This window comes from Trachurus trachurus, assembly GCF_905171665.1.
Source record: "Trachurus trachurus genome assembly, chromosome: 8".
NCBI lineage: Eukaryota > Metazoa > Chordata > Actinopteri > Carangiformes > Carangidae > Trachurus > Trachurus trachurus.
In genome coordinates this window covers 25,137,059-25,164,744 of record NC_139905.1, presented here as the reverse complement: position 1 = coordinate 25,164,744, position 27,686 = coordinate 25,137,059, and the positions used below count along the sequence as shown (strand labels likewise).

Sequence of the window (27,686 nt, the reverse complement as noted above, 5' to 3'; positions counted from 1 at the left end):
GAAAATTACAAACACTGAAGGACATTAAAGCAGTGTTTCAAACAGGTAGAATGAACTTGGGGTATCAGACTGAGAGCACATGCAGAGTGAAGCTGAGGTGAAATTGGAGACATTAATATAATTTCCATATGACAGGTTCATGTAGCTGAGGTGTACTGTACATTCTTTTCAGACAACAATCTCAACCAATCCCTCTTCATTTTACTGATCCCTTCAAAGTACTGAGCACGAGGAAGGGAATCAGGTGAAGGTCAAAGAGGAAGATAGAACAGTTTCCACTGGAGAAAAAATATGTCATATAGTTTTCATAAGTTTCATAATATTTGAAATATATAAAGAACAGACTACTGTAAAGCATACTGATGTTAAAGAAACAAATATGTATTACCTCTATACGTCTCTATGTGTTGTAGCAACAGAAGTCATTTAAGTGTCAGTGTCTTGCTCATTCTCACAGTTTCTCCATGTTCACCTTAAATCTCAGTTTTTTGACTTTGTAACATCATATTACAGACACCAGTCATGTGACCTAGTAGTTAAATTATGCACAGATTCTGGATTGTTTTAGTGAAGGTGTAGTTGTAAGACAGTTACACTGAATAGATTATTATACGTTTTTACAGAGGAAAAAACGCATCAGACTATCTGAAACACCCCTGGAGGGATGTTAAACTTCATAACAGACAGACAGACCTCCCCCATCACCACAGTCTGCTCACTGGGGGAATGTAGGACACTCTGCATTCAGTGGTTCACTCTCTTCTTTTCTAACCTGCTCTATTCTATGGTGTTTTCTAATAAGCACGCCCCCTTATGCAAGCAGCCCTCCATTGGCTTTAGTCATCCAAGGGGGAAGTGGATTGTGCCAGTGGATTTTCAAGGGGGACTTGACTGCACAAACCTGGAAAAGCTTTTAAGATGCTCGTTTGTAAACATGTAGAGATTTCCACAGAGCCGATGAACGCTGAGCCACAGATGTTTCCCGCGAGGCATCGACGGATGTAAAAGGTAACGTGTTATGAGAAATACACCGGCCGACCGCACATCTGTTTCAGCAGCGGGCGATGGCAGCCGCCGCATCCCGAGCTCAGTGATATAACGTCGGCTGGAGAGTTGAGGGAGAGCCGGGGGGGAAGAGTCTTCTCGTCCCCGGGTCCACTGCTCCCATGGTCTCTGATCTATCGCATTAGCTTCATATGCTGTGAGTTTGATGATATGAAAATTTTGGGATGGATGTGAAATGTGCTCCAGCGTAGCCCACCGAGCCTCAGTGTTGCCAGTTGCCTAACCGTGGCCCAAATGCCCATGCAGGCAGGGAGTGGATTAAAGCTCATTGAAGGGAGTTTACAAACCAACTGAAAACAACATAGCCTAATACATAAAACACATTTTATGATTCAGATTTCCTCCATCATGCCTCCAACTATAGTTTCCCAAATCATAATAAGATGCAGAAATATTATGGTGCTGCTTTACTCCAGATGTTTAATGTTATAATTTATTTGTGGTTTTACTATGTTGTATCATTGTTCGTCCAGCAGGTTATGGATTCGAGCCTTGCTTCGTTTCTCCTTCTCATCTTTCTTATTGGCTCTGTCAAATGCTCCGTTGATGACCACAATGCCACCCGTCACTTTGAATACTGTGTGCTCGGAGCCGGGCCTGCAGGGCTGCAGATGGGATATTTCCTCTCCAAGGCCAAACGAGACTACATCATCCTGGAGAGGAACTCGGGGCCGGGCAGTTTCTTTCACAAGTAAGAAACTTTCTGAAAGCATTTCATAATATGATGCTGGAAAAAAAAACTGTGTTTGAATCACATTTTTAAAGCTTGACACTTTGGACACCAGGTACCCCAGGCACAGGAAGCTCATCAGCATCAACAAGATCTACACGGGGAGGCAGAACCGAGAGTTCAACCTGCGTCACGACTGGAACTCGCTGCTGAGCGATAACCCCGACCTCCTGTTCAAGCGGGTGAGCAGTGAGTTTTACCCACCAGCCGATGCCTACCCCCTCTACCTGTCCATATTTGTGAGGGAGCTCGGGCTGAGGGTCCGGTATGGTGTGGACATTGGGAGGATCAGGTCAGTGCAGTCATCCACGGGCAGGAGCTACATACTGACTGACCAGCATGAGTCGGACTACACATGCAGGTATTTTTCAACATATTGCACCTTTAATTAATATTTTTACATTGATTTGTATTGTGGCTCACATTCCATTGTACCCGTGTCCTCCTCCCTCCCTCAGCGTCCTGCTGGCAGCCACAGGTTTGTGGGTTGCTCAGAAGGTGGAGTTTGTTGGTTCTGACCTGGTCGAGGGCTACGAGTCCATCTCCACTAACCCTGAGGACTACAGGGACCAGGCTGTACTTATTCTGGGGAAGGGGAACTCTGCTTTTGAAACAGCCCAGAGCATCTTGGGAAGAGCTAGTCGGGTCCACATGCTCAGCTCCAGCCCTGTCCGACTGGCATGGCAGACACATTATGTTGGAGATCTCAGGTACTTCATGTTCTGTCTCTATCAGTGGTTCTCTTAGAGTTATTTTTTTTGGCTGTTGCTACAAAGTCATTGTTCGCATTTATAGCTGTTTACTTAGATTAGATTTAGATTTTAGCTTTAGCTTTAGATTTTATTGTCCTTTTCCACCTTCAATACAGCCTTGGGAAATACATCATTTTACAAACATGACATCAAAAGACCACAGACATGTATCATACCCACAAAAACCTGCACCCTACATGTATATATTTACCCACATTTACATATGTATGCGTTTCCCATGTTTACATTTGATTGTTTTGTGCAATGGGAATCGCATACTGACAAAAGTACTGACACTTATTACTTAGACTGACAATACAAAACAATATGGAGTTAGAAAAACACCAACGCTAGTGAACTGAAACACGCGGCAACAAGTGTACGGGAAGTGTCATTGGCGCCATAAAAAAAGTCTAGAAGAAACCTTATTCAGGATCAAACCTAATTCCTTTCCTCATTAAGAGCTGCCTCCAGCGATGTACTTTATATAGTTCAACTTCGCCAGCTGGTCTGCATTTATAACATAATCTCACCCAACTGTCTTTTGTCTTTCAGAGCTGTGAATAATGAGCTACTGGACACTTACCAGCTGAAGTCCCTCGATGGGCTGGTGGAGGCACGTCTGGAGAAAATAGTTATTGCTAAGAGAAAGGAGCAAGGCGGGAGGAGATCAGGTGGAAAGAAGAAAGAGAAGAAGGCAAAGTTGTACCTGACTTTAAAAAAGTACACACAGAACCAGGGTGAGAGGAACAGCTCCGACGTGACCGGAGAGGAACTGCCAGGCTATCACATCGACAACTTCTCAACACGAAACCCCTACGACCGCGTGATCCGATGCCTCGGATTCCGATTCAACTTCAGCATATTTGACGGGTAGAGATTTATGTATTGTTGTGTTTTGTGACAGATTCCCCTTATTTGTATCATTATATTATCTATAAAAACCTGTGTTATTTGGATAACACTTACATTTCATTCCCTAGGTCTGCCTGCCCACCAAACAGTGACAACGCCAAAGGGAGGTTGCCGGGGGTGACGGCCTGGTATGAAGGGAAGAACACGCCCGGTTTGTTCGTGCTGGGGACGGCAGCTCACTCCAGAGACTACCGCTCATCTGCCGGCGGCTTCATCCATGGATTCCGTTACACAGGTTTAAGTCCAGCATTATTACAGCACTAGCCTACTTTCTGAAAAAAAATATTTTTTCATTTTATTGGTTCATTGTGCCCACCCTCTCACACTGATCACATCCTGGTCGGCATTAACACTGAACCACACCTGCAGTGCTTCGATGCCAGTTTCGCATATGACTAAGGTGTTGTTTAACACACTGTATGGATTTTCTGCCACAGTGCGAGCTGTACATCGTGTACTTGAACGCCGTTACCATAGCAACCCGTGGCCGTCGACAAAGCTGTTGACATGGCAGCTGCAGTCCTGGATCCTGAAGCGGGTTGGCGAGGCCTCTGGGCCGTACCAAATGTTTGAGGTGCTGGGGGATGTCATACTCCTTCGAGGGTAAGCAGACGATATTTTGCTATCACCAGCTATGATCATCCGCCCACCATAACTTGCTGATAATTCTGCCCTTATGTCCTGGTTAGGGTCATAGTGGCAAGAAAGAAAATGCCTCCTCTTTAGCTGTCCTGGTGAATACAACTGAATGGATGTGGCCACTGGCTAAGAGGCATTAGATGTCTAAACCATCTCAACTGGCTCTTATGAATCAATATGATCAATATAAAAGGACAGTGGCTGCTGTGGAGGCAAAATTGTCAGAAAGCAATCCAGCCAAAATAAATGTACTATAGGATTCCCCAGTGTGTGTGCATTTAATAAAAGGCTCTTCACCACCTAACCTTTACAAAATAAACAAAACTACGTTTAATTATTTTTTACACTCATCATACTTGGTCCTTTTCTCTCTCTTTCTCTCTCAGCTCTCACTGTGAATACGTAGAAGAGTTTCCAATCCAGGCCTTGCCTCAGTTCTCCTCTCTCTCGGGCCACGAGGTGTCCAGCCATGGACTGATAGTCGTAGTCATGCAGTATGGGAAGAAGAAGATAGACTACCTGGGGCGTAACAGGGCAGAAACAGACTGGACCAGAGCTTGGAAATCCAACTTTCTGCACCCTGTTTTCTACTACTATGACACACTACCTACTGGTGAGTGGGAATTCTGCTTCCATCAAAAAGTAAATATACTCCTTTGGAGTACAATTGCTGCAGTTTTGACTGATTGAAAGTAAATGTAGGTTCTTCTTTTTCTTTTTTAATCTCAGAGGAGGAAATGAAGCTCCGTCCCCATGGCTGGCCTCTCCCCAGGCCCAAGGCCATTCATCACATGGTTGAAGACTTCCTCACAGAATGGGAGGGTCCCATTTCACACGTCCAGCCACTGCGCCGCTTCCTGGAGCACTGTGTCCAGACCGACCTCAGGTCCTTCTATGCAGGTAACGCAGCGCATGACGGCTGATTTACTCCTAGGGCCATAAAATGAATTCAGCTCAGAAAATACCTCAAGTAGTGAGACTGTGAGAAGACAAAAAGTGTGACAGAGCACAGAGGAGCTGTTGGTTATCCTTTAGTGTGTTTGCATTGAGGAAAATTTTTCACATTCATTTCTGTATCCATATAGGACTGATTATATTATTAAGACTGTAACAGTGCCATTTACAGTCTATGCTGCCATACAAAGGCAGAGAGCTGTAACTACACAAAGAGTGGAGATAAAATACTGTTGAAAGTTTTCAGGCTGGTTGACAAACTGTTTAAACTGTAGAAATGTTTATGCATTTTAAGGCAACTTTGCCACAACAAATCATGTCAATTTCACTATTGAGTCTGAAGCTAAAGTTGCAGTTACTGCTAATTTAAGCGAGTTATCTTCTAGACAAACTAGCCCATTTTAATTTGTCATTGTCATTATTGTGAGATTTAGCTTCAGGCCAAACTACAGTACACAGTTTCTTGTATAAACCATGAGATGTGGAAATTATTATACATACTAATACATAATAGTGTGGGAAATTGCATTTTAAAAATATCAGTAAATAAATAAATATAATTGCAGAAAATGAAAAGTGAATTGCAATTCAAAGCCAGTACTGTGTTGTATCACTGTATTGCAGAGCAACTGGTGCATTGACTTATTCCTGTGCCTCTTCTTGTCTTTTTAGAGTCTTGTTTCCGCTCCTCACTCACCCACCGCAAGCCGCCACTGTTCTGTCAGCAGGGATACTTGAAGCATCAGGGCGTTGCTCCCAGCAGTCAGCTGTGGCGGCATGTTCACGACGCGGGATTGATGCCCCCTGAGCAGGATTCAGGCACATCGGACACTGACCCAGCATTCCCCAACTACCTGGCCCAAGCTGGAGCCTCCATGTCTTCAGGACTGAAACTTGACTTCTGATTGTTTTGCTTAAATGTGTTAAAGGTCCTTCATACTTGCTACCTCCAGCGCCTATAATCACTCCTTCCTCAAGACCAAATGTTTTTGACAGACTACAACAGGCCCTACTTCAAAGTAGAAGTTTCCAACTGTATTATCTCCCCTCATCACCGGTTTCAGATTTTTACCATGTGGCTGTTTCAACCAAAGAGTAACTTTCCTTGCTTTATTTTAATAGTGTTCCTTAAGAAATAAAAGTGCCCAAAAGTAATTCACTAGAGGAGAGTAAACATTAGAGGAAAGTCAGCAAAATAAGCACTGCCTTGTGAGGCACCTTGTCTGTTGAATACTCCCTTATTAGTATTCCTCCTAAAATATTTATATGCATTATAATGTGCCATTTTCATATCATGGAAATCTAGATTAAATGAATCTATATAGGTGGAGGGTGGGTGTTTCACAATGATTATGCACTCAGCATTTTACATGATGTTACCTAAATAAATATACATTTTAAAATAAATACAAAGTTTGTCTAAAAAATTATTGTTCAACATAATTCATATTACAAGTTGCGCGTGCGCAGAGCTGTCATCGAGGGCCTGCACGGGGACGCTCTGATTGGCTGCTTGGTTGCGTTGATACTATTGGACCGGAACAAATGAACAACAGAGAATCTGATTGGTCGTCGCCACGCAGCGACTGTTGGCTGTACAATGGGTGTGTTTTTTACTACCTTTCTCCGACGAGATGGAAAACGTGAAAATAGGGGACATTTTGGTGCGGTGAAGAAAAAGCGTCTCATAGTGCTAAAATACTTCAAATAAGGGAGAAGGTTTCAGTGAGGGGGTAAATGTGCAGAGGCGCCGTGCAATGGCCCCCGGCGGCGCTGACGCAGTAGACGCCGCAGCCGAAGTTGACTGCTCGTGTTTATGACGGTTTTATTTCCTTCTCGCTTCGACAGGAGTAAGGACCGTATGTAACGAGTGTTGTGTACACACAGCCTCCATATGTCTCGATAAAGCATGGACGGGTGGAGCCCTATCGTTGCAGCGGCGTCGGACAATGACCGGTCCAGCTCCGAGGGGGAGTACATGCTGGAGCCCGGACCCGAGGATGCAACCCGGGAGGCGGCGGCGGCAGCGGCGGCGGAGGACGGAGAGCAGCGGGGCAACGTGGAGGGGATGGACGACGGGGGTACTACTGGTGCTGTCGGGTTTGGGATAAGTGGTACTGGCGAGGGCAAAGTGGTTTTGGGTCGAGTCGGACAGAGAGACGACAAGGAACTCAGGTACCTGCACTTGTTGTGGGAGCCCGGGCGAGCTGAGCTTGGTGGCGACGCTGCAGTGGCGAGCAAGCTGGGGAAGATGACGGGCAGCCGGGCCAGGAGACACCACAGAGCCGCGAGGAACCTGGGTCCCATCGGTAAAGATATTTACGGTAAGTTACTGTGTCAGGTAGCCTCTTAATTTAGAAATAAACAAGCTGAGTGAGCGTCCGTGTATGTATGCAGAGAGCCAGGTGTTGACTAGACAAGTAACGATGAACAAAATATAATCAATCAGGTAAAGACAAGAACTGATTATTGAATAACTGAAGTTATCGCCTATAGTTGTCACATTGTGAATAACAGAAGAACACAACATTTCGTGTCATGTCACATCGTGATAAAATCGCAGTTGTATCTAGGCTACTCTCATCTCTTCCTATCGGCATGATACACATTTCCTCTTCACACACAATATTACACCATATAGATGCATTATATGGTGGAAATTACATTGACACTGTAGATCCATGTAAATGCTGTCTTTGTTCTTCTAATGCCATACAGTCTCACCTCATACAATCATTAAACCATATTTACATACCTCTCACTTTGAATGTCTAATCTCCACAGCTGTGAAAAGACTGAGGGAAGCAGCAAACAGCAACGACATCGACACAGGTACAAGCAGAGATGCAAGATGCAGTGAAATACTTTTTAAAGTGGTGTAAGAGAAGGATGGCGTTTGCTAATAAAGTTGTGTTCTTTCAGTTCGAAAACTCCTGCAAGATGACATAGACCCATGTGCAGCAGATGACAAGGGAAGGACAGCTCTTCATTTCTCTTCCTGCAATGGCAACGAGAGCATTGGTAGGTTGGTGACAAGTATAAAGATGTGAGGACACTATCATAGATAATCAAAGTGAATGCAGCAGGTTGAAGTGAAAACAATCCATCCTTTGTTGAACAATACATTGAAAAGTTGTGCTGCTTTGTTGCTGATCCTTTTGATGATTTTTCTGTCTGTAGTGCAACTGTTGCTGAGCCACGGCGCTGACCCCAACCAGCGAGACAGCCTGGGAAATACCCCTCTTCATCTGGGTAGGAGAACAATCACTGTGACCCATAAAGCCCACACAGCACTGTGGTCACTAATGATTGTGGCTGTGGTTTCAACCTGACACACAACTGTGCAGCTTCTTCAGGCTTACACCTGTTGAGATGTGCAGATGTGCTGTGCTACAGAAAACAGAATTTTATCTTTGTTTATTTGTGTAAAGCAGTTTTGTTAATGTACATTGTGTCTGTTTCATCTGTGTTTCTGCAGCTGCCTGTACTAACCATGTGCCTGTTATCACCACTTTGCTGAGAGGAGGTGAGACCACTGTACATGCATATGACTTAAGTTTCCCATAACAAGAGAAAGCTGAAAATACATGTGATCAAAATCAACTTTTTATGTTTTATATTATTCAAGTAGATGTCTGTTGCCCTGAAGGAACATGGGAAAGACATTGTGCAATGTGCATAAAGGAGTTCTTTGTAAGAATTTCCCAGAAATCTTGTAGTGCTTATTTCTGCTTATAACATTTGATCTGAATCAAAAGAGATTCAACATGTATTTTACAAGTTTTCAGGTTGGCACATGTAGATATTTTTAACAGGATACATGCATTTAATAGCTTCAATGCACAACATCCAGCTTGTCATGAGCGTTTTACAGATTGCACAAGTAAGCAATAAAGGTAATAATATTAGGACAGTGATGCACTCCAACTTGCTGTAATGTGGGAGAATAATGGACTAGCTGGAGGTGAAGACAACCACAGTGTCCAGCAGACAAAGTGCTTTACATGTACCCTTTAAACAAACTTCTTTTTGCTAATGGCAATATTTTACATATGATCTCTAATGGGTGGAGTGCATTTCCCCTCTCCCTAAACCTTTGCCAAGCCATTGTTTTTCCCCCTCCATGTTGCCAGGTTGCAATCTCGTTCTCTTGCCTTTCCTTTGCTGGCATGTTGTTGTACTTTTTTCAGTGGGATTATGCCGTTGGGTTAGTTGTGCACAAACAAAATAGGGAATCACTTGCAAGAACATTGCTCTATAGATCTGTTAATGAACAAAACTCACAGTTACTTTTGAGTTAATAGTTAAACAGCTAGTGAATTTAACCACTTGTAAAATGTACAAGAAATTAATTGTTGCACTAGGTTCTTATTGATTAATACAGGATACCATGATGAGCACTGATTAAATATGGTCACTAAACTTTCCACCAATCTTATGTGATGTTTTGATGTACTAGTATTGACATTTCATCAGCAAATCCAATTCAATAATGTATAACTCTAACTTTGAAAATGAATGCATAAGATATATTAGTTACACTTTACTTGACACCTATCTCTATAACGCATTATAACTATACTTAGGAGTTATAATGCAATTATAGCACTGTATAACTATAGTTATAAACACTAATAAATGATCATAATGCTTTATAACAATAATCATAACACACTATAAAGCATTTTATCATGACTTATAAGGTCAGGTATTATAATACGTTATAATTGTTAGGGTTATTAAATATAGTTATAATGTGTTGTAATTGGCTTATAAAAGTGTATAACTATCATTATAAACACTCATACATTTTTTATTATAACAATAAGCATAACACATTATAGAGCATTTTATAATGGCTTATAAGGTCAAGTATTATAATAGAGTTATAATTGCTCTATGATGTGTTTTGATTATTGTTATAAAGCATTATGATCATTTATTAGTGTTTAATAACAAATTAATAGGCTCTGTAATCTGTTTCTGTGAAGGAGCCCGTGTGGACGCCCTCGACCGAGCGGGCAGGACCCCGCTGCATCTCGCTCGCTCCAAACTCAACATCCTGCAGGAAGGAGATTCACGCAGCTTAGAAACGCTGAGAGGGGAAGTCACACAGGTAGATAATGCATCAATTTAGAGTGGTGTAATGAATCAGGAACTTGATGCTTTGATATTGATAGATCATGATTTGTTTCTATGTGACTTTCCTTTACAGATTATTCAAATGCTGAGGGAATACCTGAACTTAATGGGCCAGAGTGAAGCTAAAGAGCGGCTGGAGCACATCTCCACACAGCTGCAGCACACACGCACCAAAGAGCAGGTGAGACCTAAGACTGAGATTCACATGCATAAAAACCAAGATTTATAATGTAATTAAACTGAGATGTGCATGTTCTTCAGTTTACAGGTATTGGTGATTTGCAATGCATCAGATTTTCACTAACTTGTACATGTTTACTTTGTTTCGTTTTTTCCAGGTGGATGAGGTGACTGATTTATTGGCTAGTTTTACATCGCTCAGTCTACAGAAACAGAATCTGGGGGATAGGTAGAAGATAAAGTGTGTAAAGGGCTGAAGTCCTGCTCCTTACCAAGCAAGCCTGCTCTACTAGCCTCCAAACAAGCAAACTGAGGTTTTCTGTCCAGTAACATTTGAACACGTCATTTGAACCAAGATAAGAATATTTTCTTAGCTCTGATGAGGTTTTGATAGGGTGCTCATGTCTAAGACTAACATGCCAACAAAATTATTGTTATCTTGGCTAAATTGAAAATATGCTTACATTTGTATGAGGTCAATACTGTTGTGCAGTAGATAACTGTTCAGCTTACAGACAGAAAAAAACACACATGAACTCTTCAGAAGACAGATAAAAGAACTTCTAAAGGGCGAAATACATTGAGAACAGGAAGCTTGTAGAAAAGAAGCTAGCAGTGGGACGTTGGCTCTCTACTGTGTGTATATGTGTGTATGTATATGTGTGGGTGAGTCATTGCTGTGTCTGTGCACAGGTTTTCTTGTTGCCTGCCATTGTTAGCCAAGCTCTACGATCACTATGGGATGTATTTCTCATGAAATGATTTCATAATTTTCACTGTTGTAATTTTTGATTACTTATCAGCAGCATCTTTGGATCACAATGCCTTTTTCTCTTGTATTGCATGTTGTGTTAATGTCATTGTATTGTAAAAAATAAATAAAAAAAATTGACTGTTGTAAATGGATGTGTGAACCAATAAATCATTATCTTTGGCTATATTCATGAAATATTGTCTTTCATACTGTATGAATGTGTATTGAAGCTATTATTAGGTGGTACCTTCATACATTTTAGTGAAGGTTGGTATAGGTATTTGTGTAATAGACTTAATTCAGTGTAAACATTTTAAATGAGAGCGCCCTTTATAACTGTCACAGTCAATTTAGGATACATTGTAGGCCTACTACAGTTTTAGCGAATGTGTTGCTAATGTGGCTACTTTCCCTCACGCTGATTGGCTGCATCACCCAAGCCCCGCCCATACACGGACACGTATTGTTTCGCCGATAATAAAAGATGGCGACTGGACCCGCGTAAATTGGAGATCTCATAGAGGTAGTAAAATCTAATAAACACATTGTTTTCTCAGCTCCAGTGTTGCTAAACTACACATGCTGTCATCTCAGGGGAGAAGAAGACATAAGCAGAGTTAAATGCATTGCTACCACAGTGTTTTTGTCCACTTGAGGCGACCGCGGCCTACGAGTGGGTGAAAGCCTCGGCCTTTCCTTAGCCGCAGTCACCGGCCAGCTGGGGACGCACTCGGCGGGACGGGGTCGAGTGCTGGAAGTGTTGCGATGGGGAGCTAAGGAGTCAAAGTGAATGGAGAGGGGGTGTGTTTGTGTATCTTTACAAAAGTAGGCGGGAATTTGTTTAGCCATCATTTTGTACTCTTTGGTAGGTGAAAGACCTCGTCAGTAATTTAATATAACCGGAATTGCATTTTTCCTGAAGTTCTTGAGTGTTGTACTGACCAGGAATAGTTGCAGCAGCCAACCAAGTAACGTTAGCCATGAAGGTGTAGTAACCTTTGTTGATGACCATGTAACGTTAAAATAATCAGGACAGAAACGTCCACGATTTCCCCTCGTTACCCTAAGCTGCTGTTGCTCTTTTCAGGGGTAAAATCTACTATTATTACTGTTGTAATACTCAGTACTTTGCTTTTCTTCTAATTTTCTCTCTCTTGATGTTACCCCGAACAGGTCGTTATCCTGCCCTTATGTTGTCAGTGACATCCTGTGACAAGTCAACTTGTTGTCAACAGAGGAACCATGGCTTTTGAGGAGATCAAGAGCAAAGGAGGAATGGGTAATGCCATAATATTGTTTTACAGTGTTCCTGTTGCGCAGGCTTATCAAACAATGTGTCTCGGTGCAGACTGCAGTCAGAAAGGGAAAACATTTCAGGAGATACAAGGTCGATCATATAGGCTGTTAGATATTTCTCACTCTACGTATGTTTTAGAGAATCAAGTTTTTACTGTCCACGTCAAGATTATAATATGGACTCTATATATTTTAGATGTGGGAATGGATGGAGACAGGGGTCTTGTGGCCGGTCGCAGCCAGAGAGAGAAGAGGAGGTCATACAAAGATCTGCTAAGAGAAGAAGAGGAGATTGCTGCTCAGGTCCGCAAGTCTTCAAAGAAACGTCCCAAGGTAAGTTATCCCTCTGTAATAACAGAATATAATAATTCAAATAAAGAAACTAAAATTGTTTTATATATTACAGTGCAAATGGACATTTCAATATATTTAACAATGTGTCTGGATTGGTCAGTAGCTGTAACTAAAGTAGCTGTGTTCATTTCAATCAGGATTCAGAACTTTTCATGCTGGGAGGGGACTCGCACAAAAAGAAGAAGAAACATAATGATGACTACTATTACAGAGGTGAGATGTTGATCTATTGTAATAATCAGTTCATTCACAAAGCATCGACCCTTATTGACATTTTATTTGTCCTTTCTCTCCCCTCTCAGACCATGATGGTTCAGGCCCACCTTCCCACAAGAAAAAGCGCAAGTCGGCAGACCGCTCTCCACCTATGTCTTCCCCAACGTCTTCCCATTCGACAGATACGGCGATGGGCCTCCTGCAGGCCATCACCTCCCCCTTGGCCACAGGGTCAGACCCCAGCCCACACTTACACAAAAAACCCTCTTACCCCTCGTTCTCCTCACACTCCTCCAAGGACCGCAAACGTGAGGGCAGCAGCGGCAGTGGAAGCAAAAGTAGCCACTCCCTCTCTCACTCCCGCCCCGTGTCTTCCTCATCATCTTCCTCCAAGAAGCACTCCTCTTCCTCAAAATCATCTCTGTTCCACGGTGGAGCTCCCAAGGAGGAGCCTTTGACGTTAAGAGAGGCCGACGGGCTGAAGATGAAGCTCATCATGTCGCCAGAGAAAGAGGAAGGAGAAACATTCCCATTCACGCCACACTCGTCCAAAGGGGGTGTGAAGAAAGAGAAGGATAGAGACAGGATGCAGCTCTCAAAGTCACCCAAGAAGAAGCTACAGCAGAATCGTGATCCTCTGCCGGTAGTGGGCAAAGAAGTGGAAGTGGAAGGTAAAAAACCTAAATGATGCACTAGGATATGAAAGTTATCTTTGACTCAGTAACAGAATGCAAAAAATATGTTCATTTATACATGTTGTGTGTGTTGCTTTTCTCTGTGTTACACAGGTCATTATGGAGGAGGTATGGGAGATGATAGTTCCTCATCTGGGGGTGAGCTGGAGGCAGGAGAGCTAGTTATAGATGATTCATACACGCACCTGTCGAAAAAGAAGAAGAAGAGCAAAAAAAGCAAGAAGAAAAAGGACAAGGAGAAAGACAGAGACAAGGATAAAAGCGGCAAGGACAAGAAGCACAGCAAAGGATTTGCGGGTGAGTTTATGTGGAAAAAAATGAAACGAGAAAACTCCCTGCTCAGTATCATGCATGTCCACCTCATTGTGGGTCTACTTCAACAGACTGCAATTGTTAGTAGTTGTGTAGAGGGCAGGAATGCCATTGGCCACTAGAGTCTAATATAATGGTGCCAAACATCACCTACAGTTTGCCTTTGAAATGTTTTTTTTTAATGTTATCACCCTGAGAAAATCAGAACATGTATGAAAACACGGATCAATGACGCCAAAGACACCACAGACATTTTAACATTTTGGCAAATTGGCCAATTGCCATAATCCGTATAGTTTTAGGAGTAGGTTCATTACCTTTATGTCGGTGCAAGCTGTTTTGAGATTGGCGGGGCAGAGACAGGAGCTGCTCAGCTAACGCAACAGAGGCTAATGGTATTTCTACGTTTCCGTCATCAAACTAAATACACAATCTAACAACTCCAAAATGTTGTGACCTGCACATTCGCCACGCTATGAAATAAAAACGTATAATTATGTAACATTATAACGCATGAAGCAAATACTCAGAACTACTTGCGCTTTTGAAGTCACTCTACCAAGCAAGTGTAGTTGCAAGTACCAAGTGTCGGGAATGTAGTTCAGTCTCTGCATTTGCCTTGAAAACAACTCTTGTAACGTTCCATCATTATCTCATAACGTGGTGAATGTGCAGGTCACAACTTGTCCGTGAGAGCGTTTTGGAGTGTGTGTATTTGATGAGGGAAAGCCTGGAAATACAGCACGCCGTGCAGAGCTCACGTCTCAAAACAGCTTGCACCGACAATTAAAGGCAATGAACCTACCTCTAAGACTATAGGGATTATGGCAATAGGCGAATTTGCCAAAATGTTGAAATATCCCTTTAAGTTTGATAGAATCAGTGGCAAAAAGTAATTTCACTTTATTCACTATAATAACTGATTCAACTCCAATAAAGTGTTGTTACAATACCAAAATTCTGACTTTGATATGATACCTGCCTAAATATCTTGATACCTGAAATGATAACACAGTAAAAATCTTAAACATCTGGAAAAGTTATGTAATAATTGATGAGAACATAGAACTGTCAAAACAAGGCATCAGAGGATGAGAAAAAGCTGGAAAACAATTGGAGTGAATGATTATAACTTTGCCGATACCGTATATCGGCCCATACCCAAAACCGATCTGACACAAATGTTGAATTATTAAACTGTATACTGTACCTTGCTATGTGGAAGAGAGCAAAGGCATCAGGCTTGACTTAAACATTGCTTTCCTAACTTTGTAACATGTTGTTGCTCTGTGTTTATGTCTACTGGCATGCTGCGCATGCTGCCGACACGTGATGTAGCGCGCCACAAGCATAGAATTAATAGATCAGTGTCATGGATAAGCCCCATTATCTGATCTAGCTATTGGTCAACATAGCTATTTGATCCGATATCTGATCTTAATATCAGATTGGTGCATCCCTAATGGTACCAATATCCAACCAAGATTTTTTTAAAGAAAAACAAAATAACAAATACAAAAAGAGAGGATAATTCTTCACTAAACCCAGTCTGAAATTTCATGGTGAAACATTGTCTGAGTGCTTCTGTTCATTCCTCAGGGTTAATATATTTTAAATTCCCTGACCTTCAACCCTCACTCTTGCATCACCTATGTTTTGTCTTTGTATGACTTTTTTCAGACTCATCAAGGGGCCACGGCCACTCCCACCCCACTGTCACCCACAGTGCCGTAGGCCCAATGTATGCCATGGGCACACCCATCCCTCCACACCACCATCCAGCCAATGATGGAGTGACTGAAAAGAAGAAGAAAAAAGAGGAGAAAGATCGGGAGAAGCACGAGAAAGAGAAAGAGAAGGTAAATATATTATAATATAGGCTTGACATTTGCAGAGAGGGTGGAAATTAGTCAGATTAGACAAATGCCAAGTAATTTTTCAGTTAACAACCCTCAATGACACTGAATTGTTTGCATTTTCTTTTCTCTGTCCTCCTTTAGCCCAAGAAGAAGAACACAACAGCATACCAGGTGTTCTGTAAGGAGTACAGGGTCAACATCAATGCAGAACAGCCAGGACTAGGTGGGTCAAATATATTAACATACACCATACCTTTGTTGAAAATACATTTGGTGGCACATTTTAACAATGTTTGTGTGTCTAATCTGCAGTATTTGGTGAGCTAAGCAAAAAGTTGGCAGAGGTGTGGAAGGCCATGCCTGAGAAAGACAAACTAGTAAGTTTTTCCTTATTTGTATCAAGGCTGGAGAAAGCTTTAGAGATGATTAATGGTATATGGTGGTGCACTGTGCTTACCGTGTGTGCCTCTACAGGTTTGGAGACAGAAAGCTCAGTACCTGCAGCACAAACAGAACAAAGCTGAGGCCACAACAATCAAACACAAGAGCTCCAATGAGAGCAAAAGCAAAGGTATTTTAAAGAGATAAATGATAAAACTTAATGATTTCAGCCTTCTCTTGATCTCATCACTGTCCCTTTGTCATAAAAGTCATAGCAACAGGAACAGGGATGGTGTCACCAAACAAAGCTCCCAGCACTATGTCCCTGTCCCCCGCACGAGTCCCAGAGGTTGATCCCATCGATGCAGCAGCTCACCTGCAGCTGTTAGGAGAGTCTCTGTCTCTGATTGGACATCGACTGCAGGAAACAGAGGTAGGTTTCCTCATGCATGTGTGCACACGGAGGACAAGATTTTTTTGTGGCTCTAACGTCACCACACAGTCATAAAAAATACAAAGGCAGCAGAAAAGATTAGTGAATATCTAAGAGGTTTATTTTTGTGCCACATTTTACAAGTCTGGCATTGAATAATAAATACTAATGATAAATGAATACATGAATCATGTGGGTGATGTTTCTTTGTGGCAGGGGATGGTTGCAGTGTCTGGGAGTCTGTCCGTCCTTCTGGACTCCATCTTGTGTGCTCTGGGTCCTCTGACCTGTCTCACAGCGCAGATACCACAGTTAAACGGCTGCCCTCGAAACGTCCTGGTACAGTATATACATCATTTTGAGTGTTGTTTGCTTCCTCTTCACTTGAACTGCACTACATTCAGGAGATTTACACTTGACAGTGATCATGTGCATCTCAATTGCAATATTCTCACAAAGTCTTCTCTCTTCCTATCAGTCAAACACATTGGACAACATCGCCTACATCATGCCTGGCCTGTGAGTAAAGGATGATAATCACTCTGGATCATGTCAACAGAAGTCGTCAGATTTGACTGGAACGGTTTCCGTACAGAAGTGACTTTGGACTTTAATTTAAGCCACTGCTTGGCATTTGAAAACTTGGATATTTCTAGTGTCAACATGTTTTTAAAGTGTATTTTTTTAAAGACCTCATTCTCTTAATTTTCTAATTGTCATATTTTTTAAATGAAACGTTTTACTGAACGGGCTAATCTCTCTCGGCATGTCAGCTTAGTTTTACTGTCACTGTACAGCGTGGTCTGGTGTGAATGGGTGTATGCCTGTACTGAATGTCAGTGTGCATTAGGTGGGTGTGTCCTGTGTCCTGTAGTTGTCTTCATATTGGATTTTTTTTACTGAAATGTACAGGAACATTGAAGTCATTCTCTTTTGCTCATCATCGACACAAGGTAATATATTTAACCTGCTTATTTTCCTTTTACCATGTAAAAAGTACTGTCATGCATTCATGTTTTATAGATTTGATATTTTATTGTGGATACAGCATTTAGATTTTGACTGTACCTTAGAGTTTCAAATGTGACAGAAAACACCTTCAGGTGCAATCTTGTCCTGATCAAGAGCTGTTCAAGTGATTCACTGTCAGAGCTTCAGATTTAACAAAATGGAAACATTAAAATATGATCTGTTCAGCTATGACGCAGCCTCTGTCATTTTGTTGAGCCACATGTGTGTATTTCAGCAAGCCTCTGGATGGATTACCATGAAATCCTTTGACTTTTCCTCTCGCGCTACCTGGATGTTCATGTTTAAATTTTGTGGTGAAATGTGTAAAAGACTTGTGGATAATACAGACAATCATATTTTTAGTATACTGTCACTTCCAAACTTACACCAAACTAAGAGTAAGCTACTAGACACACTTGTCTGTTGTCTATTGTCTCATCTGTTTGGTGCAACGAAATGCTAGCATACCAACATGCTAAACACATATGTTGAACATCAGAAATGCACAGGTGCTTACATCTAGATATGCCACTGAATCAACATGCTGATATAAACAAACTTACCCTACTTTCTTATCTGCTTTATTAAGTGTAGTTTAACATTTTAGTAATGCTCACATAAAAAATAATTTAAAGAAAATACCAAAAGAAAGGAAAAAAGTTGAAGGAATGAATTGAAATGATGGTGAATATTTTGACAAAAGATTATTAATAAAAACAACAACAAAAAACAAACGTGTCCTGCAGCTCAGCCTGCAGCTCAGCCTGCTTTATGCTCATACATTTTAAAAAAGGAAAACCTTTCACTGGGTGCGATCACACCGGACCCCACGCGGTCCTCGGGCCCGGGGTTGAGACACCGTGCCTCGGCCGCCACAACAGATGGAGCTGTGTTGTGTGTTCACCTCTGGAGGAGTCTGACAGGCGGGGAGAGTCCGGGGCCAGAGGCGGGTCTGAGTCAGTCTGCAGGAACTAGGAAGTGTGCTCATCCCTGTCTGACTCAACACTAAATACGGCAGCGAGCAGGACCAGAAATGTCAGCATCTGCTTCACAGTCAGGTAAGGCAAACATTTCATGTGTAAACAAGCCGCTTCACAAACCCACCCAGTGAGACATTAGCGTTAAAGGAGTCAAGTCAGTACTGTGAGGTTTGCCGCTGCGTGTTTTCCGTATTTGTGCGGTTTTGATGAAGAGGCGCAGCTGCAAAGGGCGCTGTCACTTCTGGGAAATTTTAAAGCGGTTGTGGCCGATGCCATGATACAACAACTCGACTGCTATCATTAGAAACTGCATATACAGACTAATAATGTTACATTCATGCAAAAGATGATATGAGAGGAGTAATGTTACACTGTAAAAACTTATCTGTGAACAACTGTGTTATGCAGTCAGTGTTACACAGGACTGGTACAGTGGACAAAATATTTTCCTTATTGTTTCACTGCTATGTGTCTTGGCTTCCTGTTAAACAGAGCTAAGGCTGGTGGTGCTGGGCCGGACCTGGGCAGGAAAGAGACCAGCAGTCAACACCATCCTTGGCCTGCAAGACCCAGAGCAGGGCACAGCGGTGGACGAGACCCAGGAGTGTAGTAAACACAGAGGAGAGGTGGCAGGCAGACAGGTGAGAGAGTGAAATAAACACAGAGAACAAACCAGCAGTTGTAGTTATATAAGGCCAGAGAGGCATGCAGGAGTAATAACCACATGTATCTGATGTAGTATTCATAAAACATGTTTGGATACTGTCAATAACACATTGTGACTGTGGCTGAGGGATACAGGTCTCAGATCAACAGGTTTACATACAGCATTTATATCTGGAATGACGTCACTTGACAACCAGAGGAAGAAAAGGGCAAATTTCACCTAAAATTTTAAAATAAAAGTTCATTCATATCTATTTTTGGATGCAAAATCAAACCCAGTTGCGATCCTTGTGGCCCAACTAGAGCTGTAACCCTGCAGATCTCAGTTGTGGTTGGTTCAGCAGCACTGGTAGTTACTGGTGGAAACTCTCAGAATAGAAACACGCTTCTCTGTCAGCCATAAAAAGACCATGATAATGGATTGAATGTCTCATTGGAATTTGTTGCAGCTATAATTGTAGCAATGCAAACATTTTCCTTTTCATAATACCCCGAACCAGCTGTTTTGGATTATGTCATTATGTGACATGTGCACATGAGCAGGGCTTTGTCTTCCAGATTTTCATCCAGTACAGTGTTTCCCTTGTCCAGACTGTTTGAATCCAGTGCAGACATGGCTGAACACTACATGGAGAGTTAACTAATTGGTATAAACACATTTAATGGCCACGTCAGGAGGAACAGTCAGGAACTGTATTGAAAATCTTAAATAGCTTCAATAGAGAAACACACTTCTCTCATCCTGCCCATAAATGAGGAAGAATAATAAAACCCTTTTGAGGACCTAATTGAGGTGGTGAGTGTATTGCAGTGATGTCAGACCATTAAAAAGTGAGAAATTTTGTGTAATGCCATTTTTGTTTGTTTTTTTAAACAGGCATATTCTAGGTATTATTGAGCCGACAGAAATCACTATGAAAAACATTACAGAAGTTCTCCAACAAACAGAACATTATACTATATACAAAGAAAGAGATTTAGTTACACAAACATATACATCTGCAAATATAGCTGTATGATACATGTATACCACATACCTGGATATACAAATGTCTACTGTTCATATTTACATGGATTACGGTTTCCTACAGTGGTATCTATGCAAATCCCTCTTGCCTTATCTTGTATTTGGTTACAGTTACACATTGGGTTGTAGCTTTGATGTACTTCAAAAGTGAAAAAAGGATTAAGCAAATGCCACCGAACCCCGAAGTTAAGCTTCTTCCACATCTCTATAGGTGGTGGTCGTCTCCAGTCCAGCCTGGTTCAGCTCTGACTGCAACCCAGAGGAGAGGAGAAAACACATCTCCTCCTTCATCTCATTATCCAGCCAGGGGCCGCATGCCTTCCTGCTGTGTGTCCCCGTGAACCAGCAGGCCGACGGGGAGGCCAAGGCGCTGGACGTCCTGACGAAGCTGTTTGGCCCCTCTGCCGTCAGCGGGAACACCATCGTACTCTTCACCCACACGGAGGAGCTGGAGGAGGACGAGCAGCTGAGCGAATACCTCGTCACATGGCGCAAAGACCTCCAGGAGCTGGTGGAGCGATGCGGCGAGCGCTACCACACTCTGGAAGCCCGCGGCGGAGAAGCAGAGGAGAGGAAAGCTGTGGAGGAGCTGCTGGAGAAGGTGGAGCAGGTGGCGAGAGAGAGCGAGACGCAACACCTGAGCTGCCCTCTGTACCGAGAGGCCGAGGAGAGAGTGAGAGAGAGGCAGGCGGAGATAGTGAGAGAGAGAAGAGCGGAGGACAAGGTGTCTCCCACAGACTCACAACCAGAGGAAGACGTTACAGAGGAGGAAATGGAAGCTGTTCGTGAGGAGGCAGAGAGGAGCACAGGAGATCTGGATGTGGATATAGATGATATTTTCCCACCCACCAGCGTCTCATCGTCCTCCCCTGCTACCTTCTCTCTGTTTGGCCTGTGGGAGAAGCTGACTGGCTGGGTGAAGTGGCTGTCCACGCTGGTGAGAAGGGAGGCCCTGTTTGGAGCTCTGGTCGGCCTGTTTGTGGGGGGGCCGTTTGGGGGTATGGTGGGGGCCACAGTCGGATCAGTGGCTACTGAGGTGGGGAGAAGGAATACGCAGAAAAAAACTAAATAAGAGATGATCTCATATATTGTATTACGCATCAAGTTGCACCTTAATGTCACTTCACTGTTATTAAGCTATGGGCTCACCAGCTAGCACTTATCAGGATAGTATTTATGCTTGACCACTACACTAATCATTACCACTTTTTATTAGTAGTATTATCTAATCACTTTGGTTAACATTATCATTAACAGATCACTAGTAAACCATTAATCATAATGTTTGGGTTGCCAGGTTTAAAAACAACTTGTGTATTTTCCTCATAATTTGCTGTTTTATCAAGTAGCCTTGTAATTTTCTCCTGATGGTTCAGCTCAACAAGTTCAAAATGTAAAAGTTAACATTTTCTTCCACTACAGTAATACGTTAGTCTGTGATGTTAACAAGGTAGGCTACTTATAACATTATACATCAAACCTTTTAGCCCCAGTTGTTAATTTAAACATCCAGCAGCATTTATATGGAGTTTCTGAAGCTCAGAGTGGGCTGCTCTGCTGCTGCCATCTTGGCAGTGCCTGATTCAGGCTAATTCCCAGCTAATCCAAACACTAGCAAATGGGAGGGGCATTTTATCTGTGCAGATTTTGTTGCATGGTGGTTTGTGGAAAGCATACGCTCACCAACCTTTGACTTAGATTGGCCACGCCCTCAATTATGCATAACTTTAAGCTTTAATTATAAAATTGTACCCATAACATTTCACTCTGTGTCCAGTTCTCATGAAGGAGGAAAGTAACTGTAGAGACAAATACCTTATATACCAGCCTGTAGAAATGTTTCTTTCTGCTGTAAAATTAGGCTTTTTATCATGGGAATCTGTGGGGTCTGATGAAGTGTAAGCCTAATAGACTCCCATGTTAAAAAAAAAGACTATACAGCAGAAAAAACATGTTTACAGCCTGGTTCAAGAGTTTTTGTCTCTACTTCTTATTTCCTCTCTCTTTTGTTTATTTTAACTGTATTAAGGCTTTGAATAATGTAGGGCGTGCAGCTTTGAGGGATTGGTGGGGGAACGTATGCCTGCCTCAGTCCAGCATATACAATATACCTCCTCTGAGCTCCGGTTTGCCCATTTTTACATTAGTGGCATGAGGTACTGGCAGGATGGCGACAGCCCACTTTGAGCTTCAAATCTGCTCTTCAGAAACCTGTGGGTGATGTCATGGAGGCTACGTCCATCTTTATTCACAGTCTATGGACATGATCTCAAATGGCCAATAGAGAAACTGCAGTATTAGGTTTATATTTTTTAGCTCTGTTATTTGATTCTTGAGGAAACTGAACTAGAACGTAAAAGGTTGCTGTGAAAAAGGAAACAAAGCTAAACAGTTTAAAGGTGTACAGAAAAGAAAATTGAATTTGAGCCCACTTTTGGTCATAAAATTAATGTGATAACTCATCTTTCAGACGTTGTAGGCCAAACTTTGTGCAAAATTCTATTTTTGAGTAAATCCGAGATGAAAGTGTGTATTTTTTTTTCGCATTGGATAATGCAGGCGCACGGATTATACGTCAGCCTGTACACGATTCATCAGCCACTGATATTGGATCCGTCATCCGTCATTCAAACGTCTGAGACAACACACACACACGGAGCTCGGTCTCGCCCCAAGATTTGAATATCCCGCCCGCTCGATAACGACCAATCAAATTCGTTTTCCTCACTCGGGTAAACTCGTGTTGCAGCTCGTGACAACTCGGCGCGACAAACAGGACAAACGGCCATTTCTGTACACCTTTAAAGAGGCTCAGTTAAAATGATTGGTCAGGAGATAATTATCTCTTGGCTTCTATAGTTATCTGGTCAGTTGTTTGTATTATATATATGTGGTAGGCTATACTGGTGATCCATAAAATTATTTATTAACCATCAAAGTGATTAGTTACAATTGTCACACTCCTAAAGGGGTTACTGCTGAAACACTATGAGACTCTCAAAGAGGCAGTACTCAGACTCATCCACAAGGTGGAGACATTGACCTTAATATTGGAGAAGTTGAAATGGTTGAGGTGAACTGAGAGATCCTTATTTCCTGCTTATCAAGCAAATAAAAGTTGTTGCTTTAAGTAGATTTCACTGTTATTTCTGACATCTGTGAGTCTGAAATTACTCATTTTCATAGATATCATCAAGGTATTGACATGTCTGTTCAATGTTTAGATAATCAGAAAATGACAAAGGTGAACTTTAAACATGAAGGTTGTATTTTCTGGATTTTCTGAGATGCATCAAGAGAAACATTGCGTTCCTGCACAATGAGACTATAGATAGCTGTGTGCGAGGAACAAAAGCCCAGGATTCGTGCTGTCTAAACTCAGCTGAGCATAAAGCAGCTGCTTCAGACTCTCTCTCCCCCTCATACAATGGCAGGTTATGGCTTTGACATTGATGTAATTGATACTCTGCTAAAACCGTCAGTCATAACCCATCCTTACATCTCTCTCTCCCGCACTGGTTCGCTCTCCCTCTGTCTCTAAACTGCCGGCGGCTCTGCCTCAGGAACAGCTAGGCGTTTCCGAATGTGGGTGGTCCGGCTGGGGTGGGAGAGAGAGAGAGCGAGAGAAGGAGAGAGAGGGAGAGAATTAACCCAGCTCTCATGTTTCCCAAAAAGAGAAGGGAGGGAGGGAAAGACGCGAGAAAGAGAGAGTGGGGAGAGAGTGAGTGAGAAGCAGTGAATGCAAGGGAGAGAGCGAGAGTCAAAGGCAGAGAACAAGCTTTGGGACTACATCTGTCTTCCAGATGTGGCCTCCACAGTTGTCTGAAACAGGAAAAAAGAAGGTTTTAAAAGTAAAGGAAAATTGGTGCTAAACAGTTTTTTATTGTTAGGGATTACACATACAGTATAGACTACATTATACAGCACCAGCTTAAGGATCCACCAGCCAGGTTATGCTGCCTTTTTTTTCTCTTTATGGGGCTGCAATGAAACAGCATACCAGACCCCTTGAAGTTAATGTATATGAAAGAACACCTGTCCAAATATTATTCAGCCCTGGTGGATACACCTCACGCATAAGACACAGTGAGCAATGATAGAGTTGGCCTTTATGAAGAGAAATTAAAGAGAATATTTTTGAAGGGAAATTTATTTCTCAAGGAAGACAAAACACAAAAGTATCACAGATCAAAAGTAGCACAAATCAAGGCCAGAGTGTCGGCAGAGGAGGCCAGTATCAGCTGGGGAAGATGAGACTTTGGTGGGACAGAGTGGGAGAAAAACGCTGGGATGCAGAGTTGATTTGTGCCTGTATGTGTAAGCGAAGCCAAAATCTGAACAAACATGTGAGGGAATCACCAGTGAGCCATCATTAACACACAGGCTGTAACTTCTGCTCCTCTCCCTCAGAGCAAAAATGTTGTTCTAAGGGCCTTGTGGTCCCTCGCCGGGTCTGAGGAGGGGGGCTAGTCCGCTGTGAGACGTGGACACCGCAATATTTTTTTGTTATCATCGCGCCCTATGGGCTGGAAAAGACAGCAAACCAAAGGAAAATAAACAAGATGACACAGTTTTTCCTTAACAGCACAAGGCCACTCTCTCACTGCTGGTTTTCACCAGCATCACACTTTATCATTAAACGCTCCAGTGTCTTTGTGATAATAACAGCATTACTTTCAAACACATATTTTCATACAGTGTCCAATATTTCCACATCTAATGAATAGCTTAATAACCGAACATGATAATTATAAAGCTTTAGGACAGCCCTGGATGAACTGGGAAAAAAGGAGTTTCACATACATAAAGACAGTTATATCAATTACAAAAAGCAGAGAAAGACCCAAAAAATGATTGTGTATAAATCGCCCTTTAAACCCTCTGACAAAAGTCCTGGAATTAATTTATTAGCAAGTCAAACATAATTTTTAAATCATTAAAGAACAATAAATGTCATAAGAAATATGGTTCTTGTTACATTACAGTTTTGAAATGTATTAAAAAGATTTCAAAGGATTTCTTTTTTTATTAATGAATAGCCACATTTTATTTAGAAATAAAAAATTATATATAGCCAATAAAACACCAGAAATATGCTAAGTTAGAAATGTAGCAATAAAATAATAATATGTATATATAGACAAAATTGCAGAAAGTGAAAGAACGGCTCCACATGAGAGAAGCGGTTTAAAGTAACACACATACGTCGCGGATCACATGTACAACATTAAACCGAGCAATTCAAGTGGATTTTTCTCAACAATGTGACCTCAGGCAGCAAACTTTCTATCTGATCCTGGGGCTGTGAGTGTGTGTGTAAGTGTGTGTGTGTGTGTGCGCACCAGCAGGGCTGAGACAGCGGTGTCCAACAGCCGTCTCTCTCCTCCTCTCTCTGGGTGTGCTCACTGTGAGTCCTCTCATCTTTTTCCCATTAGTGCTGTTTTCATGTTCTTTCCTAGCGTGAGCGTGTGTGGCTGCAATTGTTTATGAAGCAATGTTTGCTCCATCCAACTGTGTGTTTGTGTATGTCAGTGTGTGTGTGTGTGTGTGTGTGTCCAACATGGATTTATGCAACAAATTGCCCAAATGCCATTTAAAAAAGAAAAATCATAGAATACTGAATTTTATTTACAAAATCTTTAACATGCACAAAATTATTTTTTAAAAAGTGTATTGTCTTTCTATTATTGTTGACACTTGTAAATCCAACATATGAGCTGTATAATCCAGAGCAGTGGTTCCTAGACTTTTTTTTTTATTTTTCAGACATACCCACACAGCCCCTAACATGAGAATCCATTTATCAACATCGACATGTTTCAAATGTGTTCATTTGACTTTTTTTTTTTTAACTAGATCCATCAGTCTAATTTAACACTACATAAAATTTTGTGTTGTTACACTTTAAGTTTTTAAGCGTTTAAGGTGATTAAGCAGCAGCCGCACACTATCAGCCATTCATCCAGAACCTTTAGGTATTTAAACTGTTTGCTCGTTATTTTCAGCTCTTTCAATATTTATCCAGTACTTTCAGCTAATTATATGAACTGATGGTGGGAATCACTGATTTATAATATCGTAAAATCTGCGTACTCAAAAAAAAATCTTGTTAATTCTTAGAAAATAAAACACATGACTGTATTTTTTCCCCAAAATTTCAACCCCACACACACACACACATAGAGAGGAGGTGTCTGTGTTTTATCTACCTCATCACAAATGAAATCCAAATTGATCACAATGAAACCCTGCACCTGACATAAAGCAGCTTACATCCATAATCTGACCAGAACATGTCTCCACCACACGGAACAAGGTGTTAGCACAGACAAGGGTGAAGAGGGGGGGATACAAGAGGGAAGAAGCCTCCAGACAACATGAATACAAAATCACACACAGCTGCTGAGGTTACAGCTCCGGTGGACACACACTGAACCAGCTGCACATGCCCTCAGCAGCTGAACCGCTTTTGGGGATAGTATAGAAGCACGACTCCAGTGGAGGTGTGCAGGGTGAAACATCCAGCGTGACAGGCACCCAACGTCCTCTTGCACCAGGGCGACCTGACCAGATGGGACGGAGGATGTCCTCTCATGGACTGGGACTGAAGAGAAGAAGGAGAAGAGGCAGGAGGAGAAGGAGGAGGAGGAGGAGGGTAAAGGCTTGGAAGATATTGTGTGGTCTGGTTCAGGTTTGCGCACCCTGCCGTCATCTGTCTGTTTAAAAGGAACTCTAAATATGGCCACCACATTTATTTTCACTCCTACAACCTTAACATAAGTTCTGTCACTTGAAAACCAAAAAAAGGCATTTGGGCTTAACTAATACCCCATGGACATGTCAGAAAGAAGACGACTTTAAACGGTTCCAGTTTGACTCAGTTCCTTTGCCAAGGAGCAGATAAACAGCGGAGGAGGAGGGTAAGGTCGTGGACTGGTGTGTGTCTTTACAGGCGCGTGGATTAGCCCGCTGCCGGCTGAGTTAGGGGGGGGGGAGTGTGGATGGACGAGGATGGCCAGGACTCTATTAGGAGGAAGGAAGAGGCGAGCTGTTGTAAGGTTGGAGGCATGAGGATGAGGAGTCTGTGGTGAGATAACATGGCATGAAAGAAGAGGGAAAGCTGGAGCTCTGTTGGTGTGACAGGTCTGAGGAGTTAGCGGTCTCGCACCACACCTCCTGCAACAGATGGGCTTTGAGGGGTCTAGAGGAGGAGGAGGAGGAGGAGGAGGGGAGGGGGGGTTCAGTCAGAACAGAAGACAACTCACTACTTGTGTATAGCTGTGTTGTGTGGTGTTGGATGGCCCCTGAGCTCCACCATAATTGAT

General features: G+C 42.3%; 4 protein-coding genes across 5 annotated transcripts; all 4 read left to right on the top strand.

Moving 5' to 3' along the window:
- Positions 1-853: 853 nt before the first annotated feature.
- foxred2 (FAD-dependent oxidoreductase domain containing 2) lies at positions 854-6,394 on the top strand. Of its 2 annotated transcripts, none has more exons than XM_083977838.1 (10): positions 854-1,008; positions 1,542-1,756; positions 1,851-2,156; positions 2,254-2,505; positions 3,103-3,420; positions 3,531-3,697; positions 3,900-4,065; positions 4,488-4,714; positions 4,831-5,001; positions 5,728-6,394. In XM_083977838.1, exons 2-10 carry the CDS (start codon positions 1,545-1,547, stop codon positions 5,958-5,960), a joined length of 2,052 nt encoding a protein of 683 aa, XP_083833964.1. In that variant the 5' UTR covers positions 854-1,008; positions 1,542-1,544; the 3' UTR covers positions 5,961-6,394. The 2 variants fall into 2 exon arrangements, with proteins under 2 accessions (XP_083833964.1, XP_083833965.1); XM_083977839.1 differs by having other exon boundaries at positions 864-1,008; positions 1,539-1,756.
- Positions 6,395-6,674: 280 nt separating this feature from the next.
- Positions 6,675-11,297, top strand: ankrd54 (ankyrin repeat domain 54). The gene is made up of 8 exons (XM_083976389.1): positions 6,675-7,379; positions 7,840-7,887; positions 7,978-8,076; positions 8,236-8,307; positions 8,534-8,581; positions 10,047-10,171; positions 10,271-10,378; positions 10,536-11,297. Exons 1-8 carry the CDS (start codon positions 6,965-6,967, stop codon positions 10,608-10,610), a joined length of 990 nt encoding a protein of 329 aa, XP_083832515.1. The 5' UTR covers positions 6,675-6,964; the 3' UTR covers positions 10,611-11,297.
- Positions 11,298-11,574: 277 nt separating this feature from the next.
- hmgxb4a (HMG box domain containing 4a) lies at positions 11,575-17,824 on the top strand. The gene is made up of 13 exons (XM_083976695.1): positions 11,575-11,654; positions 12,305-12,410; positions 12,624-12,760; positions 12,919-12,994; positions 13,084-13,668; positions 13,786-13,989; positions 15,685-15,863; positions 16,005-16,086; positions 16,176-16,240; positions 16,338-16,434; positions 16,514-16,677; positions 16,894-17,016; positions 17,156-17,824. Exons 2-13 carry the CDS (start codon positions 12,374-12,376, stop codon positions 17,198-17,200), a joined length of 1,794 nt encoding a protein of 597 aa, XP_083832821.1. The 5' UTR covers positions 11,575-11,654; positions 12,305-12,373; the 3' UTR covers positions 17,201-17,824.
- Positions 17,825-18,688: 864 nt separating this feature from the next.
- Positions 18,689-22,735, top strand: LOC310989983 (GTPase IMAP family member 9). Its single transcript, XM_083977187.1, has 3 exons — positions 18,689-18,746; positions 19,161-19,309; positions 20,573-22,735. Exons 1-3 carry the CDS (start codon positions 18,722-18,724, stop codon positions 21,431-21,433), a joined length of 1,035 nt encoding a protein of 344 aa, XP_083833313.1. The 5' UTR covers positions 18,689-18,721; the 3' UTR covers positions 21,434-22,735.
- The last annotated feature ends 4,951 nt before the right edge of the window (positions 22,736-27,686 follow it).